The sequence below is a fragment of the Aquarana catesbeiana genome, linkage group LG05 (assembly GCF_042186555.1).
Source record: "Aquarana catesbeiana isolate 2022-GZ linkage group LG05, ASM4218655v1, whole genome shotgun sequence".
Classification (NCBI taxonomy): Eukaryota; Metazoa; Chordata; class Amphibia; order Anura; family Ranidae; genus Aquarana; species Aquarana catesbeiana.
This window is the reverse complement of record NC_133328.1, coordinates 590,679,417-590,706,985: the sequence shown is the minus strand read 5'-3', so window position 1 is coordinate 590,706,985 and position 27,569 is coordinate 590,679,417. Positions and strand designations below refer to the sequence as shown.

Here is a 27,569-nt window from a genome sequence, read left to right as displayed (position 1 = left end):
TTCAAGCAGTATATACCAAACAAGAGAGCCAGGTATGGGCTGAAATTAAATAAATTATGTGATCGAGCCACTGGATACGTCTTCACATTCTGGATCTACGAAGGCAAAGACTCCCAGCTCCAGCCCCTTGACTGCCCCACATATACTGGAACCAGTGGAAAAATTGTCTGGCAGCTGGCCGGCCAGGAAAGGCGGTGGGGACAAGCGAGTGCCCCCCCTCCTGAGCCGTACCAGGCCGCATGCCCTCAACATGGGGGGGTGGGTGCCTTGGGCAGGGGGGGCGCACTGCGGGCCCCCCCACCCCAAAGCACCTTGTCCCCATGTTGATGAGGACAAGGGCCTCTTCCCGACAACCCTGGCCATTGGTTGTCGGGGTTTGCGGGCGGAGGGCTTATCGGAACCTGGGAGCCCCCTTTAATAAGGGGGCCCCCAGATCCCGGGCCCCCACCCTATGTGAATGAGTATGGGGTACATGGTACCCCTACCCATTCACCTAGGAAAAAAAGTGTCAATAAAAAAACACAGTACACAGGTTTTAAGAGTAATTTATTAGGCAGCTCCGGGGTCTTCTTCCGACTTCGGGGGGGTCTTCTTCCGACTTCTCCCGGTTTTCAGCCTCTTCTCCCGGGCCCCTCCGCTATCTTCTTCCAGCTCTTTTGCCAGCGGGGGGGTCTGCTGCCACTGTCTTGTCGCCGCTGTCTTGTCGCCGCTGTCTCGTCTCTTCTTCTCTTCTTCTCTTCTTCTCTTCTTCTGCCCACTTGTGACGTCACGGTCCCAGCATGCGCAGGGACTCTGGGGTCACGCCCCCTTATCCCTGGGGGGAACCCACACCGTTTTTTTCATTTAAAATTTGCACTGTGTTCCCCCTCAGGATTCATACCAGACAGCTGTCAGCAAAAAAGTTTTCCTTTCCCGATAAGCGAGCCATCTCGGCACTGGCTCCCGCGACGGGGCTCGCAGGTGTCAGATCTCGCCGATAAATGCAGCGAGATTGACACAATATTGCGGTCACCTACTGTATGAGGAACAAGGAGGTGTTGGCCATGAAGTGGAGGGACAAGAAAGATGTCCACATCCTCTCTACCATCCACAATGACACCATGGTGAAGATCCAAAGAAGACGCGGCCCCATTGTAAAGCTCAAATGTGTCCACGACTAAAATATGTATGTGGGAGGGTGGATTTAAATGATCAGATGCTACAGCCCTATTTATCAACCAGAAAGTCCCGTTATTGGTACAAGAAATGTGTGTTTCACCTATTTCACATGGCCCTTTTTAATTCATTTGTCTGCTACCAAAAAGCAACTCAAAACCAACAAATCACCTACCTCAAGTATATTGAAGATATCGTTACTGCCCTCATTTACCAACAAGGTCCTGCCCCAGGAAGCATTCGCTCTAATAGTGTGAGTCGACTTCACTAGCAACACTTTCCCTATAGCATTCCCCCCCACAGAATCTGGAAGAAGACGCCAAAAGAAATGGCGTGTATGCAGCAGAGGAGGAGTAAGAAGAGATACCAGCTATTATTGTCCCCAATGTCCCTCTCAACCTGGCCTGTGCATCGTTCCCCTTATTATTAACAGACCGCCATTTCCCCATTTGCCTGCTACCATGTTAATTAACTGACCCTGGCCTGTGTACCGACAATGTCTTTGCTTGCCGATTTAAACCACGTTTCTGACTTCCACGTGCACCAACCTCAGCCTGTTTACAGACGATGCCTCTGCCTGCAGATTTAAACCATGTTTCTGACTTCCACGTGCACCGACCTTGGCCTGTTAATCAACCAAGTTTTTGCCTGCCACTTGGACTGATCTTTTGGCCATCTAAAAAACAGTTTTTAATTTCCTGTGCTCCCAGAACAGGGTCTGGTTGCCCAGAGGCTTCAAAGCGATTTAGGTTGGAGAAGCCTCTACCCCTGTCCCCCTGGCCCTAAGCTTGATGGTCCTTCCTGCTGCCTGGACCAATACTTTGGCTGTGCTGACCATATTGCTGCCTGTAATGACCCATGATATTATGGACCATGTTTCTTCCTGCTATTTGGACCAATACTTTGGCTGTGTTGACCATATATCTGCCTGCTGCCTCTACTGACTTTGGACAGTATTTCTGCCGGGACACCTCTTCATGCTACCTGGACCTGTGCTGTGCTCTGGCTGTGCTCTGGCTGTGCTGACAGTATCTCTGCCTGTACGATCTATGGACAGTATCCCTGCCTGCTGCCTGGATGATTGCTTTTGCTGTCGCTGACCTCATTCCTGCCTGATACCTGGACCGATGCTCTCCTCTGTGGACCACTGCACTTCTAAAACCACAGGTAATCTTCTGTTGTTTGGTATTTACCTGCTATGTGTGTGAAGGGCCTTCAAAAATTTGATCGATAGTCAGAAAATGATATGTGTAATTAATGCTGCTAGAATGCCTGAAGGTGCTACTTGGATGTTGGGCCTCTGTATGTGGCCAGGCTGTGTAAAAGTCTCACACATGTGGTATCGCCATACTCAGGAGGAGTAGCAGAATGTATTTTGGGGTGTCATTTTTGCTATGTACATGCTATGCGTTATAAATATCTTATAAAGGGACAGCTTTGTGTAAAAAAATGCATTTTCATTTTTTTTCCACATTTTCCAAAAACTTCTGGAAAAAAATGAACCGTTCAAAAGACTCATTATGCCTCATAGATTATACGTTGGGGTGTTTTCTTTACAAAATGGGGTCATTTTGTGGACAATTCCATTGTCCTGGTGCTCCAGGGCCTTCAAAAATGTAATAGGTGGTTGAGAAATGAGATGTGCAATTTATGCTTGTAGAACGCCTGAAAGTGCTACTTCAATGTTGGGCCCTTGTATGTGGCCAGGCTGTGTAAAAGTCTCACACCTGTGGTATTGCCATACTCAGGAGGAGTAGAGGAATGCATTCTGGGGAGTCATTTTTGCTACGTACATGCTATGTGTTAGAAATATCTTATAAATTGACAACTTTGTGTAAAAAAAATGCATTTTCATTTTTTTTCCACTTTTTCCAAAACCTTCTGGAAAAAATTGAACCATTCATAAGACTCATTATGCCTCATAGATTATACGTTGGGATGTGTTGGGGTCATTTTGTGGATAATTCCATTGTCCTGGTACTCCAGGGCCTTCAAAAGTGTAATAGGTGATTGAGAAAGGATATGTGTAATTTATTTGTAGAACGCATGAAAGTGCTACTTCAATGTCTCACACATGTGGTATTGCTATACTCAGGAGGAGTAGCAGAATGTATTTTGGGGTGTAGTTGCAATTATGCATATGCTGTGTGAGAGAAATAACCTGTTATTATGACCAGTTTGTGAAAAAAAGAAATCTTAATTTTCCCAAGAATTGTGGGAAAAAAATTACAACTTCAAAAAACTCACCATGCCTCTTAGTAAATACCTTGGACTGTCTTGGACTGTCTACTTTCAAAAAAGGGGTAATTTGGGAGGTATTTGTATTTTCCCGGCTTGTTAGTGTCTCAAGAAATGAGATAGGCCTTCAGTACATCAGGTGTGATCAGATGTGATCAATTTTCAGTGATTGGCACCATAGTATGTAGACTCTATAACTTTCACAAAGACCAAATAATGTACACTAATTTGGGTTATTTTTACCAAAGATATGTAGCAGTATAAATTTTGGCAAAAATGTATGAAGAAAAATTACTTATTTGCAAAATTTTACAATAGAAACTAAAAAAAAAGTGTGTTTTTTTTCAAAATTTTCGCTGTTTTTTCGCTTATATCGCAAAAAGTAAAAAACCCAGTGGTGATTAAATACCACCAAAAGAAAGCTCTATTTGTGAGAAGAAAATGATAAACATTTTGTTTGGATACAGTGTAGCATGACTGAGTAATTTTCATTCAAAGTATGAGAGCGCTGAAAGCTGAAAATTGGTCTGGGTGGGAAGGTGCATAAGTGCCTGGTATTAAAGTGGTTAAAAAATGAGAACTTAGGTACCCACCACCTTTAAAGTGGTTTACTCCTCCCCTACTCTTTCATTAACTGCAAAACAACCCATTTTTTTCAGAGTGCAATCCTTGCTTCCTCCTTTCTCACCTAGGCAAGAATGACATGTCAGACTAAAGCCCTTGGGATAGCCATGTCACACATCCCTGGAGGCCTTGGGATATGTAGAACACACTGTGCATGCGCAGTGGAGTGTCATCAGTCGGTAACTCCTAGGAACCAGAAGAGACAGAAAGGCTCCTGATATTGTTAGCAAATAAAATGCTGGTGCTGGACCCTATGTGTGATGGCAGGACAGCACTGGAATCACTGGATAGGTTGGTATGTTATTTTACCTCAACCCAGAGGACAAGGAAAGAGAGAGATAAGAGCAAAGTGGAAGTATGTTACATTTTCACATATTTAAATCAACATCTCATGTATATGTATTCAACCTACCTCTGCAGCTGATGCATTTCTAGGTATGGCTTTGGAATAAACATTGTCCCACACCAGTGTGAAGGTTTTCATGTCTGCGGCACCTTTTGTTTCCTCTGCAATATTCACAGTCATATTGCTTCCATACAAAATGTCATATGAAAGCAACGGGAACTCTCCTGTGGATTGTAACAGCAGAAAGAAAACATTTAACAAGTAGGCTTAAAGCTGAATTCTAGGTATGGGTTTTATGGCATAGTTACATTGGTCCCATTGGGTTCCTCCAAGGGTTGCTAGAGGTTCCTTGAGCAATGAGCAAGTTCTGACTAATAAGAAACTAAGATAAGTAACCACTGATACCAATGATATATTAGTGATCTGTAAAGAGGGTATTCTTCCCATTAACCTCAAATGTACTGTGAGCTGTGTGTATTGGTAGGGTTTTCCAGAGACCAGAAAGTTTTTTCAGGGGTTCCTCCATGTTGGGTTGGAGGATACAGTGTGACACTGTTGGAGGTCAGGGCATTGTGGAGGACTGGAATCTCTGCAGCAGGTTGGGGGGCACAGTGGGGGGTTGGGGTCACTGTGGAGGCTGATGGCTTTCAGAGGGTCTGGGGACACTGTGGCCCACTAAGGGAGGCAATACAGGAGCTGGGAGGCACTGTAGGAGGTTAAGGGATCTGCAGCTGCCTGGAGGACTAGGAGAACGGAAGCTGTAGCCCAGTGATTGAAAACCATTGCCCTAGAGAACTCACAAATAACCAAAAAAAAATACTTGAAAATAGGCATGGTCCTATGATATGAACATAGCTACCCTAGTCTAAAATGAAAAGAAAAAGATGAAGAAACAAAATATAAAAGATAGGAGAAAAAGATTCCCACCTGTAGAATGGACAGAGATGGAACCATTCCACCAAAATTGGGACAGTTTAAGAGTAAGCAGATTAGTGAATAAAGTTCTATCATATGAAGGTCTATGCTCAAGGTGAATAAAAGCAAAAGTCTTAATTTCAGGTATAATTATATAAAGGGTTTATTCTCATGATGTGTCTAATAATATCGCACCTCTTTTTGAATTGAAGGTCACTGTATACACATTCTGGGTGTCATTCGTTTCCATAATCACACTGACTGTATCTGGCTGTATAGACAGCAGATTATTTAATGCCGACTGAACATCGGCAGCACTTGCATCAGCTGACAACAGAGCTAGAAAAAATAAAATGAAACAATAAAATATTATAGAAATGTATAAAAACGGTAAAAAAATATTCTGTTTCTTATACTTGAGATCTAGTTAATGACATCATACTATTAGTGGGCTTCTACTTGGTTTTGGAGGAAATAATTCCACCAATGGTCAAACATCCATAAATATTCAGAAACTAATCTCATCTGCCCCGGGCCAAACTGGAAAGGACCTAAGAATTGGATGTCTGGTTAAAGCTGAACTCTGGGATAAGCAAATAACCCATAGTTAATGCCCTGGTGGGATTAGTAAAGTATTCTAAATGTGAATATTGTGCATGAGATGGGGACTGCGGGGGATTGCCCCCCCCACCCCCACCCCCCCGCCAGAACACACCAGTCGGATGCCGAATGATGGCCATGTGTACCAGGCTTTACCTGGATATTGGTGTTATAATATTTTTTTTGGGGGGGGGGGGGCAGCGAGGTTGCATAAAAAATAGGCCTTTATTAAAATAAGTTGTTTCACTGCAGTAACATAACAGTCTTTATCAAAAGTGTCCACTATGCCAATGCTTTCCTCCTCCCTCCTCTATTCACAAAAGGTACAATATTGCTTCCTGCAATGAAAAGTGCTGGAGGATGGGCGAATGAATGCAAGGTCCTTCGCCTCTATTCATAGAGTGATTTTCATTGCAGGAAAATTACACATATAAGAACATAAATGCAGGAGCACCTATGTACAAAAATGTGGATTGTGCTACATGTAATATATAGCTATGATTGTTGTGATGAAAGCAATAATTATAGGGCCATCATTCACGGTTAACTATAATTTTATACCCTGTAAATGCTTTTAAGGCTGGGTTCACATATGTGCGAATTGGATGCGGGTTTCACTGCATCCAATTCGCATGACGTGCGAGTGTGACCGGCTCTCAATATAGTCGGCTTGCACAGGTGTCCTGTGCATGTTTGGGTCCGGTTTAGGTGCGAATTTAGGTAAAAATTCAGACGTGATTTGCACCTGAGCTAGCGAACAGGAACGCACTGGACCCTATGTTTAGAACCACGGCTGTACATAAGTGGACCCGGCCTAAGGCTTGACATGTTGGGTGTCTATTTACTCATCGTAACCTCATATTTATATTTTACAAAGAATTGAGTAATATTTTGTATTTCTGTGCACTAAAATTGTTTTGCTAACTAAAAATGTGCATTTGATAAACATGTGCGCTAATATCATGTAATATAAAAGTATTGCAACTACCACCATTTTAATTCTCCAGAATCTTTGCTTTTAAAAAAGATATAGTGTTTGGGGGATTTAACTAAATCGAAAAATGGCTCTGGAAGATGAGTGGTTAAAGCTGTATAGTCATCATAGGAAGATAGTTCAAGATTTCAAACATCCCGCATGTTTTAAATGATTATTATACGCCATAACATTTTTACCGGTTTCTTCTGCCCCAAAGATGAGTTTGTAATACATGTCTGGACATGGACCGATACAATTTTTAGTGACTGTAATTGACTGAACTGCATTTACTGCTTGCTGGGTTGTGTTCCAATTTTGTAAGGTAATAACCTGAGAGAAAAAAGTACAAAACACAACAAAAAGGTCAATATAATGTTAACGCCAAAAACACTATCTTGTGTAATTTGTGCCTAAAATATACATCACCGCCCCGCCTCTCCACCTCATCCCAAATCAGAGAGTGCTTTGCATTCAATGAGAACATGAAAAGTGTTCCCTGAATGGCGCCCATGCCAAGGGAGTGACTACCTGGGTTCACAATGCAGCATGGAAGCATAGCTCCCAACTGTCCCTGATTTCGAAGGACTGTCCCTGATTTGGAACAAAGTCCATCTGTCGCTCTTTCCTCCTTATCTGCCCCTCATTTTGGTCTGATCTTTATAGTTGTACATAAAATGCACTATTTAGCTATCAAAAAGTGTTTCCCGGTGCTAAACCTTTCATTCAATGTCTACATTGCTGCATTTGTAAATTCCAAAAGCCAATAATATAAAGGAATAGCAGTAGTAGTAAAAGAGCACTTGTGGGTTTACGTAATCATTTTTTGTGTACAATTCTCCTTTAAGGTGGTGTGGCAAGGAGGTGTTTCCTATGCCTACATACTTTTGCTAACAGGTGTCCCTCATTTCCATCTCAGAAAGTTGTGAGGTATGGGGAAGGGACACGGCATGGGATCCAGAAGCTAGTGGAGATCACTGTAATAGTGATGCCTACCACAGTGATTTCCAGATTCCATGGGGATTCTACAGGCAGTACCTACTTACATTCAAGCTGGAGCAGTGTACCTATATATAAACTGCCATACCTACACTGTCATCATATCTGTGAGCCCAACCAAAAGGATTGTGGGACTGGTAGTCTTTCAGATTGGCAATTCTGTGATATTACACAGGACTACACATCCCAGGGATCCCTGGGTACAACATGAGGAGCTCTGAGAGGAACTATAAAAAAGCCAGCGGATCCGCCCGCAATCTCTTCTTCCTGGGCCTAGCCGAGTGCACACCTCTCTGTGGCTGAGAGAAGAGGCTGCAGCCTACCAAGCGGGGATCAAGTGATTCAAACCCGGCTTCTGAGGGCCTAACTCTGCTTGCTGTTCATCAGACATCCACGCGGCACCAACCCATCAGATCAACACTACGATCGTCCGCAGCTGTGGGTCAACTCTGTTAGCCTTTCCGAAGGACATCTATTCAAGGGTCGCTGTCCCCGAGGAGTCTATCCGGTCCAGTCATTGGTGAATCCTTCTTTGGTTACTTTAATTGAACACTGTGTACAGACACCTTATCCTTGGGAACATTTTACTGCATTTCTATAAGACGCTGTACATAGACACCTTTACCTAAAACACTTCAAGGAGTATTACTGACCTGCTTAAGCCATTCTACTTGCCTTCACATCACTTTGCCTTATTGGATATAATCTAATGAGCTCCAACTGCCGGTGATAATAATAGGTTTGCCAGTTCCTCTATTTCTAGAGTTGTAAGGTTTATTCTTATTTTTTATTTTTATGCTCTCTCTTGGTTTTAGGCTTATTTGATAGTAATTCCTCTCTGTCCATTATCAAAACCCTTTCCAGTCCTTGGTATATAACAGACTCGTTATAACCTCGGTCCAATAAGCGCTGATAAATGACCTTGCATTCCAGCTCAAAGGCTGAGTCTGTTGAACAGTTTCGTTTGGCTGGAATAAACTCCCCATAAGGTATGACATTGATGGTGTGGGATGGATGACAACTGGCTGCAAAACATTTAGAGAGTTTGAAGGGGTGGGGGGTCAGCCTGTCAGTGCTCAGACCATACGCCGCACACTGCATCAAATTTATCTGCATGGCTGTCGTCCCAGAAGGAAGCCTCTTCTGAAGTTGATGCACAAGAAAGCCCACAAACAGTTTGCTGAAGACAAGCAGATTAAGGCCATGGATTACTGGAACCATGTTCTGTGATCTGATGAGACCAAGGTAAACTTATTTGGTTCAGATGGTGTCAAGCGTGTGTGGTGGCAACCAGGTGAGGAGTACAAAGACAAGTGTGTCTTGCCTACAGTCAAGCATGGTGGTGGGAGTGTCATGGTCTGGGGCTGCATGAGTACTACCTGCACTGAGGAGCTACAGTTCATTGAGGGAACCATGAATGCCAACATGTACTGTGACATACTGAAGCAGAGCATGATCCCCTCCCTTGGGAGACTGGGCCACAGGGCAGTATTACATGATAATGACCCCAGACACACCTCAAAGATGACCACTGCCTTGCTAAAGTAGCTTTGGGTAAAGGTAATGGGATAATAAAATATTTACAAAAATGTGAAGGGTGTACTAACTTTTGTGAGATACTATATATATATATATATATATATATATATATATATATATATATATATATATATATATATATATATAATCTTTTCAGTAAATGCAGATTTCTACGAACTGTGTCTCTTTAAAAACACTGCAAGTACAGCAAATACCTATTGATCTTTCAGAAATCCAGTATGCTCTTGACTTAATTGGTCACGATTAATAAAGCAACCAATTTTTGGTCCAAGAAATCCTCCTCCTCCTGTTCCTGGACTGGACTTGGGTCAAAGCAATAACTCCAAGGCCAATAATAAATACCACGTTATCTCCTCCAATTCCCCAACATGACTGGTTGACGAACGGCCGTTCAGAAATGAACTGAAAAGCACAAACTGAAAAGCGTGAAATGAAAAGCGCGAATAAACACTCACTTCTACTAACACAAAATTAGCAGAAGGAGCAGAAGGAGCCCAAAGGGTGGCGCTAAAGAGCTATATAATCACATAGTACGTCACTACGTTCATGTTTGTTGGCCGACAATTGTGTGCCGTTTGTATGCAAGACAAGTTTGGGGCCAAAGCCCTTCGGACAAAGGTCAGAGGTTTGGTCTGCGGAAAATCCGATCGTGTGTACGAGGCTTAAAACACAGAGGCTTCCACTGACAATTTCTCCTTCTGAAAATGCTAGTTGCCTGGCTGTTATGTGAACAACATTTATAAAACACTGAAATTACATTTCAGAATAATCACCTGCTGCTCCAAAACTGTATCAACGTGAGAATCTATGTTCTGGATATCATTCACTGCATCAGGAGTTTGATCGCGGGTGTATGAGCTTTTGCGTTGGTATAGACCCACATCAATGGCTGAAGGACCGTACCAATTCTGGATGTAGACTTCCATGTAACAACTAAAAAGCATACAAAACACAGGGTTAGACAGTTTGAGTCTGTAAAGGTATAACATCTGAGTCTGCCCTACTCCATTGGTTCTGTGTTCAGGGAAGGCTACTCAGGGCCCAGGGTGACCTAGATGTAAAGACAATAAGATACCAGGATGAAGAATTTCCCTCTGTACACCCTACACACAGTTTATTGCATGGTTTAGACAGATTAATAACCTTCAAAGATCCCATAGCTTTCTGATACCCCACTATGCATAGTATAGGTAACATGTATCTAAATCCAACAAACAAAAAATGTAATATATTACAGTTTACCCGTCTTTAGATTTGTTGACTGTATTTGTTTTTTTTTTTCAGCCTAAGCACATTTTCTACCAGTGCAAAAAAATACCCGTTGCTCTTCCTAGCAATCTGGTGTCTGGCTTCCTGTTTACTGGAAGCATTCTCAGCAATGCGAATTACAACCCCACCCCCCCCATGTACTGGTAATGAAGGGGGGGAAGGGTGTTTGAAATCCAAATCAGGAGAGAATACTGGCAGAATCACCAAGTGAAGGCAAAGGGAAAAAAAAGCCTGAAAAAAGGAAAACAAATGCAGCCACCACACCTAAGGACCAGTAAGTTACAATATATTATAATTTTGGTTTTGGGTTTAGATGCACTTTAAAGTGGACCTTCAGTCATTTTTTAAACTTTCCATCTATTAAATCTTCTGCCCTTGTTGTTGTTTTAACTTTGGATAGTAAAACATCTCTTTTCCTGCCAGTAAATACCTTATACAGCTCACTTCCTGTTTCTTGTCTGGTAAAAAGCCTAGGCTTATGACATCATGCACAGCTCCCTCTCTCACTCTCATGAGAGTTTGCCAGGAAGGGAGGGGGGATGAGTCATAAGAGGGCCAATGAGAGATGCAGGGCTGCAGAGCCGGAGGTGTGCCCTTGTGTGTCTGTGTAAATCCAGGAAGTGAACAGGCAGCAGCTTCAACTGCCCACAGTTAAAATAAATGCAGCCAGACTCAGTGGAGGGAGATTTCTGCAGCATATTTGGCAAGTACAGAATCACAGTATGTATAAAATAATATGCAAAGTGGTTGGAGGGAAGCTTCAGATTGGCAAAGATGTTTTTATTGCAAATTATGTGAGCAGACTGCAGTTCCTCTTTAACTACTTCTGCTGGTGTCTAAGTGCAATCCCAGTTTACGAGAGTTTTAGGCATACTGCCCTATACGTTAGTACCCCTCAGTGCACCATTTAGCCCTGTCCAGCTACAGAAGCTTTTAGCCTCTCATACAGTTTTACAGGCTGCCAGCAGCAGGGGTGGATGGTGTGCCTGTGCCTTCCGCCGCAACCTAAACGTCTAAATCTCCTGCACCAGGGCTAAACGCAGAGTATACTTTACTGAAGCCAAAAACTTTTTTTGTTTTAGATACCACGGGAAGATCTGGTCCAGTCCAGGTTCCATCACTATCCGGGGCTCTCTTAAAGTAGGACTTCACCCAAAAGGGTATTTTCCACTTTTTTGCATCCTCCACCTCCCTCCCCCTATCCTTTTCCTCTTTATTCATTGGAAGTTTTTGGGGATGTGGGTGGGGGTTTTGACAGGAACTGCAGTGATCTGAGCGGAAGTTCAGCCTCTTCTCCTTTCCCCGCAGCCTTCTGGGACACATCACAGTTACCAGAAGACTGCGGGATTATTTACAAAGTCCAGCACGGATCGCACATGCGCAGCAGAAACTGGCTGCGAAGCTTCAAGGCTTCACTGTCGGTTTCCTTTACTTAAGATGCTGGTGCCTGCACCTGAAGCTGCTTGAAGAATCGGCCAGTGGCGGTTGGTGGTTTTTTGTTTGGGGGGGCGGCAAACAACCAAACCCCCCTTGCTGCAACTCAAATCCCCCATCACCGCTGTCCACCAGTTGGTCCACCGGCACTTACCCCATCTAGGCGGCAGGGATCTGGGCATACATGGAGCAGCGGCGGGGACCGGGCATCCAGGCATCAGCGGGGACCAGATGGCTCTTCTCCTCCTCGCTTCTGCTGTCTTCCACTCCTCCTAGGCATCCAATAGGATCGCCTGTCCTTTCAGCCAAGCCGGGAGGAGGATCAGTGTTGCAACACACTTGGGTGGGCTCCGTGGGCATCCTCAGTGTCCTGAGTCCACCCTATTTTGAAGCCTATTAGAGCCTATGGCTCTAATCAGGTGCTTAAAAAAAACCTGGCCACTGTAATTCATGCGCCCGGTGACCCGAAAAGGGCTGGACATATGAATAGGGTGGCGAGGAGAGAGGGGGGCGGCACCCGGGCACCCCAATAGACGGGCCGCCACTGGAATTGGCTCGGGTAAGGACAACACTGGATCGTTTGACAGGTAAGTGTCCTTATATTAAAAGCCACAGTATTTGTAGCTGCTGACTTTTAATTTTTCTGGGATGAGACTGGAGCTCACTTTAAATATATTCTCTTTCAATTCCTTGTGTAATTCATAGCATTCCTCATTCCAAAAAACTATTAATAAAAATGCCATTAAACAATCCCCTATTTTGTAGACGCTAAAACTTTTGCGCAAACTAAACAATAAACGCTTATTGCAATTTTTTTAACCAAAAATATGTAGAAGAATACATATCGGCCTAAACTGAGGAAAGAAATCGTTTTTTTATATATTTTTGGGGGATATTTATTATAGAAAAAAGTAAAAAATATTGTTTTTTTTTTTCAAAATTGTCGCTCTTTTTTTGTTTATAGCGCAAAAAATAAAAACAGCAGAGGTGATCAAATACCACCAACAGAAAGCTCTATTTGTAGGAAAAAAGGGACGTCAAGTTTGTTCGGGAGCCACGTCGTAGGACCGTGCAATTGTCAGTTAAAGCGACGCAGTGTCGAATCGCAAAATGCTCTTGTCTTTGGGCAGCCAAATGGTCCGGGGCTGAAGTGGTTAAAATCTCATAATTTTTCTTTTTGGATTTTCAGCAACTTTTGTGTGTATAATTGAGTGTATGTGAATAATTGCGCTGATATTAACCTCTTATTATTGCACCTTGGTGTTTAACTCAATAAGTAATAAAACATAAATGAATATAAATATATATACTAATTGTGAAAAAATCTCCCTAATAATTCACCCTTATAACACCTATGAATAAGATACTACAATAATCCTTAATTAAAGTTGCCAAAAAAATTATTAATTAATAAATTACTTATATGCGCCAACAATAAATACTCAAAAGTTCAACTGATCAAAATAGTGAGTTCAGTGCCAAGTCTACTGTGAAATAAAATAGTAGCAGATTTACTGTCGCTATCACCACTCCGTCACCGGTGGCGTTTACTATGCTTTTCCTGATTGTCAGCTCATTTCCATGGCATGAAAAATAAAGAAAACAAATCCATTGCGCAGCATTCACAGCAGAGTGGTACTAAATGCTAGGATACTAGTTTCAAGATCGCATGTAGATTACAAGTGCTCACACACAGCCACTGCTGGAAACGTCACAGGCTCCTCCTCCCGACGCGTTGCATCACAGACACGTGACTTTTTCAAGGGTCACGGCACTGAACTCACTATTTTGATCTATTCATCAGTTGAACTTTTGAGTATTTATTGTTGGCGCATATAAGTAATTTATTCATTTATAATTTTTTTTGGCAACTTTAATTAAGGATTATTGTGGTATCTTATTCATAGGTGTTTTATAAGGGTGAATTATTAGGGAGATTTTTTCACAATTAGTATATATATTTATATTCATTTATGTTTTATCACTTATTGAGTTAAACACCAAGGTGCAATAATAAGAGGTTAATATCAGCGCAATTATTCACATACGCTCAATTATCCACTTGTCACTTACAATTAATTGCAGCTATATTATTTGGATATCTCTTACTAATCACATTTTTTATATAATTTTATCCACGTCAGCGCATTTAGTATTCTCACAAACTTTTGTGTGTAGCTGTAGAGCACATGTACACTACACCAGAACCTGACCGACTCCATCTGAGACCCCTCCCTCTCCCGGTATAAGTCCAGCTGTACAGGGAAAATCAGGATATAATATCCTGATAAAATAAACTCAAGTATCTATATACTGTAAGCTTGTACAATACATGTAACAAATTCTAAACTGAGCTTAAAGTGGATGTAAACCCAATGTCATCCTTTCTAAAGTACTGCCATAGGGGTTATCTATAAGGATATACATGCCTCCTACATGTATCTTTATCTGTCAAATGTCTCCCCTCTGTCTGTTATTAGACCCGAAAAACTGCAGATTCTGTGGGTGGGTCTGTTTTCTGGAGCTCAGTGGGTGGAGTCGTGATGTCAGTAGACTCCCCGCCCACCTCTACACTCCCCTTGTCAATATGCATTTTCTCCTGTGTATTTCTTACACTGAACTTCTGCTATGATCTCTAACATCCAGTGAAAAGACAGGAAAGTAACCACATGACTTCAGCATGCCAAATAATGCTGAGGTGTGGAACAACCAATCCTTGCAGAGCTGCTGAAGAAAGGAGTGGGGGAGGAAATTAAAAAGTAATGCATGTCTTAGGCCAGTGCACGAGATGTAAATTACCTGTCACTCACAGCAAGGGGGAGTATTTGACAAAGTTTTTCTCTGTTTGTCAAGATTTATCTCACTGAACAATAAAAGAGGATTGCTCAGAGATGGATTAACTCTGTGTGGCAAGACTGGGCTCAAATGATAGGAAATATTATACTCTACATTATGACATCAAAAAAGAAAAAAAAAATGGGGTTTACAAAAAATTGTTTGCATGCCCAGATCTAACAGATCAACACACACTTACGGTTTTCCCTTCTGCAGTAAGAAAGTCTGTGATCTCTGATAGTAAGATGTGCTGTAGGAAGTTGCATAGCTACCATAGGCCACTTTTACCTGACACAGGAAAAAAAGTAGTTTGTTAGAATCTTATTTAAGTTTAATGGTTTTGTGTTAAATAATTAAAACCATAAAAGAGTTACAAACAATGCTTTAGAAAAGAAACATAAGTGGCTCTGGGATCCTTTGCATGGGTAGCTTTTGACACTCAACCTACAGCTTTCAGCAGCTAACCTGGCAAAGGGGGTCCAACACATTCAGAAAAAGGCAATGGCATAACAGAACTGATTTTGGGTAACAGGCACACCGAGATTCTGTTTGCACAATTTTACAGTGATTCTTCGGGCGACAAACGCGACAAAATCATGCTGCAATTGGGGTGCCATTGGAAGTACGGGGATTGCAAGGCCACGATCCAAGATGCCTAGATGCGAACAGCACCACAAACCAAAAAGGCTATTTAATTTGTTTTGAATATTCAAAGCAAGCTGATCCATCCATCCATGCTTCCATGCTTTATTTTGCTGAGAAAATACCTTGAACACCGCGCCCCCCCCCCCCTTTCCTTCCCTAGCATTTCTGGCCATGGCCATCTTGAGTAAGGGCAGATGATTCATGTAGCAGTTACGTCCTGGAATCCATCTGCACTTAGCTCAGGCATGCTGGCAGGAAAGAGTGCTTAGCTTAGAAAGCCCCTCCTCCTCTCCTGAAGACTCCTGGGATGTATGACATCCTTATCTCGAGCCTGGAAAACAGGAAGTAACTGATGGAATCTATAAAAAAAAGTGTAAAAACAAATAAATGTAATATTATAATTGAAGTGCTTAACTAAGTAAACAGTCCCGTGCACAGCCCTCCTTACATAAATAAGATGAATTGATTCAGTGTGTGAACCAACAAACCATCATCATGCATGAAATTGCATGAAGAATCGCATAAAAATAGCATGTGAAAAAACAGCATGTGAAAAAACACATTTGTGATGTATGTATAAATATGCGTATATGGGCTCAATGAAATTTACCATCGAAGACATACATGCATAAATTAGCATGTGATAGCATGTGATTCAAATAATAATAATTCAAGTGTTAAACCATGCACAAACCATAAAACAATATGTATAAAATTATCCGTGTGCAAGTATTGATGCTCATGAGCTAATATTCCTATGGACAATTCATAGTGATAAGGATATGTTGAAAAATTGCTGCCAATATTATAAATAGAAAAATGTTATTAAACACAAATCCTAATGTTTAACCCAATAGTTCATTAGTTGACAAGATGTAAGGGTTAAATATGTGATGATAATCACTCCATTCATCGGTGCCTTCAGAGTAACATTTCCCAAGTATATATAATAACTTGCGCTTTGATTCAATTGTAGCAATCTCAGCAACCAGATGAATCATGCAAAGTAAACAAAAAATATCATTGCGCAATGCACAGAACTGGACAACAGAGGGTAGTAATCACAGTGGTGCACTCACATAGACCCAATGTTATTCTGCATAAAGGATGCAAACAGCCGCTTACGAGCGAGACTAGAAAAGCAGCTGCTGCCGTGCTAGTAGCTCGTCCCAGCAGTGCTCATCACTGGCTCCTCCCACGCGTTACGTCACAGACCACGAAAGTCACGTGGTCATGAAAGTCATGAAAAATGCACCAAACCTGCATTAGGAGAGGGGCTTACTGACATCATTTACAGACATATGTGCATAGACATGCCTAAACATGCACATACAGTGGGGACGGAAAGTATTCAAACCTCCTTAAATATTTCACTCTTTGTTATATTGCAGCCATTTGCTGGGAGATAGAAGAAAGTTGTAGAAAGTCAACCATCACTGCAGCCCTCCACCAGTTGGGGCTTTATGGCAGAGTGGCCCGACGGAAGCCTCTCCTCAGTGCAAGACACATGAAAGCCCACATGGAGTTTGCTAAAAAAAAAACACCTAAAGGACTCCAAGATGGTGAGAAATAAGATTCTCTGGTCTGATGAGACCAAGATAGAACTTTTTGGCCTTAATTCTAAGTGGTATGTGTGGAGAAAACCAGGCACTGCTCATCACCTGTCCAATACAGTCCCAACAGTGAAGCATGGTGGTGGCAGCATCATGCTGTGGGGGTGTTTTTCAGCTGCAGGGACAGGACGACTGGTTGCAATCGAGGGAAAGATGAATGCGGCCAAGTACAGGGATATCTTGGATGAAAACCTTCTCCAGAGTGCTCAGGACCTCAGACTGGGCCGAAGGTTTACCTTCCAACAAGACAATGACCCTAAGCACACAGCTAAAATAATGAAGGAGTGGCTTCACAACAACTCCGTGACTGTTCTTGAATGGCCCAGCCAGAGCCCTGACTTAAACCCAATTGAGCATCTCTGGAGAGACCTAAAAATGGCTGTCCATCAACGTTTACCATCCAACCTGACAGAACTGGAGAGGATCTGCAAGGAGGAATGGCAGAGGATCCCCAAATCCAGGTGTGAAAAACTTGTTGCATCTTTCCCAAAAAGACTCATGGCTGTATTAGATCAAAAGGAGCTTCTACTAAATACAGAGCAAAGGGTCTGAATACTTAGGACCATGTGATATTTCAGTTATTCTTTTTTAATAAATCTGCAAAAATGTCAACAATTCTGTGTTTTTCTGTCAATATGGGGTGCTGTGTGTACATTAATGAGGAAAAAATGAACTTAAATGATGTTAGCAAATGGCTGCAATATAACAAAGAGTGAAAAATTTAAGGGGGTCTGAATACTTTCCATCCCCACTGTATGTGTGTACATTTAGTCCGTGTATTATTTGCACTTGCTAAAACGGTTTGTAGCCTCAGCACTATCCCATTTTTGGTGAGCCCTGTCGGGTTGCCAGGGGCTTCTATATCCCTTTCCACTTCTTCTTTCTCCCTAGCCCCCATTTTTCATTTTTGTCACTTTTGGGTATCCCCTTAGCACATCTTTGTCTCAATCTCTTTAATATCCAAAAAATTCAGCGATCGACAATGCTATGGGAATGAAACCCATTATGTTTTTGTTTTTTTTTTGCTGCTTCCTGTAAACGTGGTCTGTATACAGTCAGGTCCATAAATATTGGGACATCGACACAATTCTAATCTTTTTGGCTCTATACACCAACACAATGGATTTGAAATGAAATGAACAAGATGTGCTTTAACTGCAGACTTTCAGCTTTAATTTGAGGGTATTTATATCCAAATCAGGTGAACGGTGTAGGAATTACAACAGTTTGTATACATGCCTCCCACTTTTTAAGGGACCAAAAGTAATGCATTTGGATTTGGAATCTGTTGCTGTCAACTCTCAATATGAGGTCCAAAGAGCTGTCACTATCAGTGAAGCAAGCCATCATTAGGCTGAAAAAACAAAACAAACCCATCAGAGAGATAGCAAAAATATTAGGTGTGGCCAAATCAACTGTTTGGAACATCCTTAAAAAGAAGGAATGCACCGGTGAGCTCAGCAACACCAAAAAACCCAGGAAGACCACGGAAAACAACTGTAGTGGATGACCGAAGAATTCTTTCCCTGGTGAAGAAAACACCTTTCACAACAGTTGGCCAGATCAAGAACACTCTCCAGGAGGTAGGTGTATGTGTGTCAAAGTCAACAATCAACAGAATACTTCACCAGAGTGAATGCAGAGGGTTCACCACAAGATGTAAACCATTGGTGAGCCTCAAAAACAGGAAGGCCAGATTAGAGTTTGCCAAACAACATCTAAAAAAGCCTTCACAGTTCTGGAACAACATCCTATGGACAGATGAGACCAAGATCAACTTGTACCATATTGATGGGAAGAGAAGAGTATGGAGAAGGAAAGGAACTGCTCATGATCCAAAGTATACCACCTCATCAGTGAAGCATGGTGGTGATAGTATCATGGCGTGGGCATGTATGGCTGCCAATGGAACTGGTTCTCTTGTATTTATTGATGATGTGACTGCTGACAAAAGCAGCAGGATGAAGTCTGAAGTGTTTCGGGCAATATTATCTGCTCATATTCAGCAAAATGCTTCAGAACTCATTGGACGGCGCTTCACAGTGCAGATGGACAATGACCCCAAGCACACTGCCTAACCAACCAAAGAGTTTTTTAAGGGAAAGAAGTGGAATGTTATGCAATAGCCAAGTCAATCACCTGACCTGAATCCGATTGAGCATGCATTTCACTTGCTGCAGACAAAACTGAAGGGAAAATGCTCCAAGAACAAGCAGGAACTGAAGACAGTTGCAGTAGAGGCCTGGCAGAGCATCACCAGGGATGAAACCCAGCGTCTGGTGATGTCTATGCGTTCCAGACTTCAGGGTGTAATTGACTGCAAAGGATTTGCAACCAAGTATTAAAAAGTGAAAGTTTTTGATGGATGATTGTTAATATGTCCCATTACTTTTGGTCCCTTAAAAAGTGGGAAGCACATATACAAACTGTTGCAATTCCTACACCGTACACCTGATTTGGATGTAAATACCCTCAAATTAAAGCTGAAAGTTTGCAGTAAAAGCACATCTTGTTTGTTTCATTTCAAATCCATTGTATTGGCGTATAGAGCCCAAAAGATTAGAATTGTGTCGATGTCCCAATATTTATGGACCTGACTGTAGGCTCATGATATGAAAATGTGGTGCCATGTATGTATCATTGAGATGTCTTTCTATTCAACACTTTATTTTATATGACACCTTTCATGATTCTGTGACCATCACTGTCAGGTTGCATTGTTGGTTCTTTTAATAATTAAAGAATTTATAAAAAAAAAATGTTTGTAACCCTAAGCCCAAAAAAGCAAATGAATGCAGCCTTCACATCTAAGGGCTGATAAGCTTTACATTGTTGTTCTTGGGTTTAGTTATCTATTGATGTTCATTCATTATAAAGATTCCCTGTGTCATCCCAAAGAATGCCTAAAAATGCCCATTTAATCTCCATTTAACAAAACAGTGACCAGCAAAAACTTTAAAATTATGAATGGAACCCACAATTTGGAAATCTCAGAAAAGAATGGACAGATTCCCATGGTTTTATATCATGTGACCAAATGTGAAGCTTTGTGACCAACATTACAGATAAGTAAGTTCCCTGTATACTTTACCTTTCTTGTTGGGTCTCCCGTTTCATTAAAGTACAGCATATAGTTATCATCCCCCCTAACATAAAGGTTGTAGTAATCTGTCTCTGGGGGTACCAAGAAGCCGGTGAACCGAGCAATAAAAGGAGAGGTTTCTGTAGGCCAGGACCTGGAAGCTCCATCAAACCAGGTGGTGCCAACATAGCCAGTAGAATTTGCATTGAAATTCAAAGCGTTATTTAAGCTAAAACTGCCGTTCCACCTTTCCATCTTCATCCCTCGGTTTCCTAAGAAAAAAAACATGCTTTGAAGTTAAAACAGCTGGAAGAAAAAGACTCTGGTAGACATGTGCACTGACAAAAAATGTGTTCGTTTTCGTTTCATTCGCTTTTTTTGCTTTTTTTGAAAATTCGAAAATTTAGAAATTCAAAAATTCGGAAACCCCGAAAATTCGGATTTTCACATTTCCGAATTTCTGAATTTTGAATTTCCGAATTTCGAATTTTCAAATCTCGAATTTTCAAATTTCCGCATTTCAAACTTTCGAATTTTCAAATTTCGAATGTTTTGAAAATTCAAAATTCGAAAATTCAAAAATTCTGAAATTTGGAATTTTCACATTTCTGAATTTTGAATTTTTGAATTTTGATTTTCCGAATTTTCGAATTTCTGAATTTTCAAATTTTCAAATTTCCATATTTCGAATTTTCGAATTTTTGAATTTTGGATTTCCGAATTTTTGGATTTTCAAATTTCGAATTTTCAAATTCTTAATTTCCCAATTTTCTAATTCCAAATTTCCAAATTTTCGGAATTTGAAAATTTGGAAATTTGGAAATTCAAAAATTCAAAAATCCAAAAATTTGAAAATCTGAAAAAAATAAAGAAGATCTGTAAAATTCAAAATAATAACTAACTAATAATAACTAACTATTAAATTATAGGTATTGGAATTTCCTTTCAAATTTGGCTGTTTGGGAATGTAACGAATACAATTTTATCTGAAGTTACGAATTATCCGAAATAACGAATGGAATGGAACACATTAATAATAAATAATAATAATAAGGTTTTAACCACTTGAGCCCCGGACCATTATGCTGCCTAAGGACCAGAGGTCTTTTTCCAATTTGGCACTGCGTCGCTTTAACTGCTAATTGCGCGGTTATGCAATGCTGTACCCAAACGAAATTTGCGTCCTTTTCTTCCCACAAATAGAGCTTTCTTTTGATGGTATTTGATCACTTCTGCAGTTTTTATTTTTTGCGCTATAAACGGAAAAAGACCGAAAATTTTGAAAAAAAATGATATTTTCTACTTTTTGTTATAAAAAAAATCCAATAAACTCAATTTTAGTCATACATTTAGGCCAAAATGTATTCGGCCACATGTCTTTGGTAAAAAAAATGTCAATAAGCGTATATTTATTGGTTTGCGCAAAAGTTATAGCGTCTACAAACTAGGGTACATTTTCTGGAATTTACACAGCTTTTAGTTTATGACTGCCTATGTCATTTCTTGAGGTGCTAAAATGGCAGGGCAGTACAAAACCCCCCCAAATGACCCCATTTTGGAAAGTAGACACCCCAAGGAAATTGCTGATAGGCATGTTGAACCCATTGAATATTTATTTTTTTTGTCCCAAGTGATTGAATAATGACAAAAAAAAAAAAAAAAAAAAATATTTACAAAAAGTTGTCACTAAATGATATATTGCTCACACAGGCCATGGGCCTATGTGGAATTGCACCCCAAAATATATTCAGCTACTTCTCCTGAGTACGGGGATACCACATGTGTGGGACTTTTTGGGAGCCTAGCCGCGTATGGGACCCCGAAAACCAATCACCGCCTTCAGGATTTCTAAGGGTGTAACTTTTTGATTTCACTCTTCACTGCCTATCACAGTTTCGGAGGCCATGGAATGCCCAGGTGGCACAACCCCCCCCCAAATGACCCCATTTTGGAAAGTAGACACCCCAAGCTATTTGCTGAGAGGCATATTGAGTCCATGGAATATTTTATATTTTGACACAAGTTGCGGGAAAGTGACACTTTTTTTTTTTTTTTTTTTTTTTTTGCACAAAGTTGTCACTAAATGATATATTGCTCACACAGGCCATGGGCCTATGTGGAATTGCACCCCAAAATACATTTAGCTGCTTCTCCTGAGTATGGGGATACCACATGTGTGGGACTTTTTGGGAGCCTAGCCGCGTACGGGGCCCCGAAAACCAATCACCGCCTTCAGCGTTTTTAAGGGCGTGAATTTTTGATTTTACTCTTCACTGCCTAACACCGTTTCGGAGGCCATGGAATGCCCAGGTGGCACAAACCCCCCCCAAATGACCCCATTTTGGAAAGTAGACACCCCAAGCTATTTGCTGAGAGGCATGGTGAGTATTTTGCAGCTCTCATTTGTTTTTGAAAATGAAGAAAGACAAGAAAAAACTTTTTTTTTTTTTCTTTTTTCAAATTTCAAAACTTTGTGACAAAAAGTGAGGTCTGCAAAATACTCACTATACCTCTCAGCAAATAGCTTGGGGTGTCTACTTTCCAAAATGGGGTCATTTGGGGGGGTTTTGTGCCACCTGGGCATTCCATGGCCTCCGAAACTGTGATAGGCAGTGAAGAGTGAAATCAAAAATTCACGCCCCTTAGAAAGCCTGAAGGCGGTGCTTGGTTTTCGGGGTCCCGTACACGGCTAGGCTCCCAAAAAGTCTCACACATATGGTATCCCCGTACTCAGGAGAAGCAGCAGAATGTATTTTGGGGTGTAATTTCACATATTCCCATGGCATGTTTGAGCAATATATCATTTAGTGACAACTTTGTGCAAAAAAAAAAAAAAAAAAAAAAAAATTTGTCTCTTTCCCGCAACTTGTGTCGCAATATAAAATATTCCATGGACTCGACATGCCTCTCAGCAAATAGCTTGGGGTGTCTACTTTCCAAAATGGGGTCATTTGGGGGGGTTTTGAACTGTCCTGGCATTTTATGCACAACATTTAGAAGCTTATGTCACACATCACCCACTCTTCTAACCACTTGAAGACAAAGCCCTTTCTGACACTTATTTTTTACATGAAAAAGTTTTTTTTTTTTTGCAAGAAAATTACTTTGAACCCCCAAACATTATATATTTTTTTAAAGCAAATGCCCTACAGATTAAAATGGTGGGTGTTTCATTTTTTTTTTTCACACAGTATTTGCGCAGCGATTTTTCAAACGCATTTTTTGGGGAAAAAACACACTTTTTTAAATTTTAATGCACTAAAACACACTATATTGCCCAAATGTTTGATGAAATAAAAAAGATGATCTTAGACCGAGTACATGGATACCAAACATGACATGCTTTACAATTGCGCACAAACGTGCAGTGGCAACAAAATAAATACATTTTTAAAAGCCTTTAAAAGCCTTTACAGGTTACCACTTTAGATCTACAGAGGAGGTCTACTGCAAAAATTACTGCCCTCGATCTGACCTTCGCGGCGATACCTCACATGCATGGTGCAATTGCTGTTTACGTTTGACGACAGACCGCCGCTTGCGTTCGCCTTAGCGCAAGAGCAGGGGGCGACAGGGGTGCTTTTTTTTTTTTTTTTTTTTTTTCTTTATTATTTTTTTGCTTTTTTATCTTATTTTTAAACTGTTCCTTTCATTTTTTTTTTTTTTAAATCATTTTTATTGTTATCTCGGGGAATGTAAATATCCCCTATGATAGCAATAGGTAGTGACAGGTACTCTTTTTTGAAAAAATTGGGGTCTATTAGACCCTAGATCTCTCCTCTGCCCTCAAAGCATCTGACCACACCAAGATCGGTGTGATAAAATGCTTCCCCAATTTCCCAATGGCGCTATTTACATCCGGCGAAATCTAAGTCATAAAATGCTCGTAGCTTCCGGTTTCTTAGGCCATAGAGATGTTTGGAGCCACTCTTGTCTCTGATCAGCTCTATGGTCAGCTGGCTGAATCACCGGCTGCATTCTCAGGTTCCCTGTTGAGACAGGAGAGCCAGAGAAAAACACGGAAGACGGTGGGGGGGGGGGGGCATTCCCTCCCACGGGTTGTAAAGGCAGTCTAGAGGCTAATTAGCCGCTAGGATTGCTTTTACATGAAAGCCGACCGCTGGCTGAAAAGAATGATACCAAGATGATACCTAAACCTGCAGGCATCATTCTGGTATAACCACTCAAAGTTGTGAATGGCGTACCTGAAGACAAAAAAATGGTTAACAATAAAGCACAGTAAACAATAAAGTATAAATAATTACATACCTGAAAAACAAACATGATAAAACATAATAACAATAACAATAACAATAACAATAAAACACTGCAGAATAGAATACAGTAAAAAAAGAGCAGAACAATAGAGAGAGAGAATAGAGAGAGAGAACAATAAAACGACAACTATTTTTTTTTATTTTATATATATTTTTTTTTTTTTTACACTTTTTTTGTAACTAACTTTTATAACTGTAACCGGTTCCAGGTTCGGGTCTCTCAAAATGCGATGGCATCTTGGGAGACCCTGTGAAAGTGTGCCTAGTCTGTGCAATGCTGTACCCTACGCTAATACTCAACTAGTGAATGGTAGCGTTCAAAACATTCACCAATGCAAAGACCAGGATTGTCAGGACAGAAGGGACAATAATAGCGGGTGTCACGCCTATATCCGCGTTTGCTGCAGACACAACATCTTTTTGGGGGGGGTTCGTTGGGTAGGGGTACTCGGGAGCACATAAAAATGCCTCTCATGCAGCCGACTGCATTTCGTTGGGGGATGTGAATGGGGGAAGTACGGGCGCTGCAGAAGTGGTGGGTTCCCAATTAGGATTGGCGAATGCAGCAGGAAGGGCACTATGGGCACGACGGGCCTGTGTTTGTCTTCTTGGTGGCAGCGGGACACTACTTGTGCTTGTCACCTCACCAGCTTGAACTGCACTTATGGGACTCGCCACGTCACCAAGTGTTACTGCAGTGCTGGTTTGACTACGACCGGGGTGTACTAGGCCGCTGGTGCTTGCCAGTTCAATAAAAAGCTTCCAAAAAAACTGTTAGCGATCGCAGGGATCAGGCCTGACTCTGCAAACGCTGCAGTTATGCGTTTAGTGTTTTGTAAGTGACAGTGATCGATCGATACTGCACTTGGGTGGGCTGGACTGGGCCGGGCGGAGGGGCAAAACGCAGGTGCTAGCAGGTATCTGGGTTGATCCCGCTAACACTGCGTTTTTGGGAACCCTAAACTGCTGGGGACGCTAGTATAGATCTGATCTGATCGGATCAGATATTGATCCGTTCAGATACTATACCACTAAAGGAGGCGTATGCTGCGTGCGTGGGTGTTAGTGGTACTGGCGCTAACCTGACGCTGCCTGGGGCCGGTGCTTGCTAGTTCACCAAAATGCTACCAAAAAAACTGTTAGCGATCGCAGGGATCAGGCCTGACTCTGCGAACGCTGCAGTTATGCGTTTAGTGCCTTGTAAGTGTCAGTGATCGATCGATACTGCACTTGGGTGGGCTGGGCCGGGCGGAGGGGCACAACGCAGGTGCTAGCAGGTATCTGGGCTGATCCCGCTAACACTGCGTTTTTGGGAACCCTAAACTGCTGGGGACGCTAGTATAGATCTGATCGGATCAGATATTGATCCGATCAGATACTATACCACTAAGGGAGGTGTACGGTGCGTGCGTGGGTGTTAGCGGTACTGGCGCTAACCTGACGCTGCCTGGTGCTTGCTTGCCAGTTCACCAAAATGCTACCAAAAAAACTGTTAGCGATCGCAGGGATCAGGCCTGACTCTGTGAACGCTGCAGTTATGCGTTTAGTGTTTTGTAAGTGACAGTGATCGATCGATACTGCACTTGGGTGGGCTGGGCGGAGGGGCAAAACGCAGGTGCTAGCGGGTATCTGGGCTGATCCCGCTAACACTGTGTTTTTGGGAACCCTAAACTGCTGGGGACGCTAGTATAGATCTGATCGGATCAGATATTGATCCGATCAGATACTATACCACTAAGGGAGGCGTATGCTGCGTGCGTGGGTGTTAGCGGTACTGGCGCTAATCTGACGCTGCCTGGGGCGACGCATATCACCGCCGGGCGATCAGGGGGCTAAACCTTTATTAGGTAATAAACGGCGGGTGCCCTGACACTATAAAAAATAAACGAACTAACCTGCGTCACCCGTAACGGTTATACGGTGATCAGTGGTGAAAGGGTTAACTAGGGGGCAATCAAGGGGTTAAAACATTTATTAGGTAGTATATGGGGGTCCCTGTCACTATAAAACGCTGACGGCGAACCTAAATATTTACCTCACTAACTAGCGTCACCAGCGAAACTAATACAGCGATCAGAAAAATGATCGCTTAGCAACACTGGTGACAGGGGGTGATCAAGGGGTTAAAACTTTATTAGGGGGGGTTAGGGGGGTACCCTAGACCTAAAGGGGGGTGATACTCACTGTCCCAACACTGTAACTGTCACAAACTGACACTATGCAGTAATCAGAAAAAAAAAAAAAAAAAAAAAAAAAAAACCTGCTGGTGTCAGTTTGTGACAGGGGGGGGGTGATTGGGGGGGGATCGGGGGGCGATCGGGGGGGGGATCGGGGTGTTTTGTGTGCCTGGCATGTTCTACTGTGTGTGTGTGTGTTGTGCACTCACATTGATGTCTTCTCCCCTCGGCGCTGGAACGGAAAATACCGAGCCGAGGGGAGATGACATCATTTCCTTTGCTGCTGTTTAGCATACAGCAGCAAAGGAGTGTTCCCATTGGCCGGCGGCGATCGCGAGGGGGGGGCCACGAACGGATGGCCTCCCCCTCATCTCGGATCGCCGGGGAACAGAACGGGACCGCTTCGGGCACCGGGGGGGGGTCCGATCGGACCCCCCACCCGCGAGAGGCAAATCACGTACATGTACGTGATTTTGCCTGCCCGTGCCGCCTTGCCGACGTAAATCGGCGTTAGGCGGTCCTTAAGTGGTTAATATTATTATTGTTATTTATTATTATTAGATTCCTTTCGTTTAGATGCGGCATTCATTATTTCAGATAATTCGTAACTTTGAATAAATTCGTACTCATTACGTTCACTAACAGCCAAATTTGAAGGGAACTTCCAATACCTATAATTTAATATTTATTATTAGTTCGTTATTATTTCAGATTTTTGGGTTTTCAAATTTTCAGATTTTCATTCCTTTGAATTTTCAGATTTTCATTCCTTTTTTTGGATTTTCAAATTTATGAAATTTTGAATTTTCGAGCTTCCTAATTTTGAA

The 27,569-nt window shown here is 41.9% G+C and overlaps 1 protein-coding gene across 1 annotated transcript in view; it reads right to left on the bottom strand.

Annotated features, from left to right (window-relative positions):
• LOC141145445 (fibrocystin-L-like) overlaps nt 1-27,569 on the bottom strand; it is a 265,012-nt gene that overhangs the window by 176,344 nt on the left and 61,099 nt on the right. Inside the window, exons 14-19 of the mRNA XM_073632157.1 lie at nt 20,298-20,560; nt 15,148-15,236; nt 10,184-10,343; nt 7,052-7,184; nt 5,474-5,617; nt 4,430-4,587 (exon numbers count right to left, since the gene is read on the bottom strand). Coding sequence (XP_073488258.1) covers nt 4,430-4,587; nt 5,474-5,617; nt 7,052-7,184; nt 10,184-10,343; nt 15,148-15,236; nt 20,298-20,560 — 947 coding nt within the window. The remainder of the gene's footprint in view (nt 1-4,429; nt 4,588-5,473; nt 5,618-7,051; nt 7,185-10,183; nt 10,344-15,147; nt 15,237-20,297; nt 20,561-27,569) is intronic.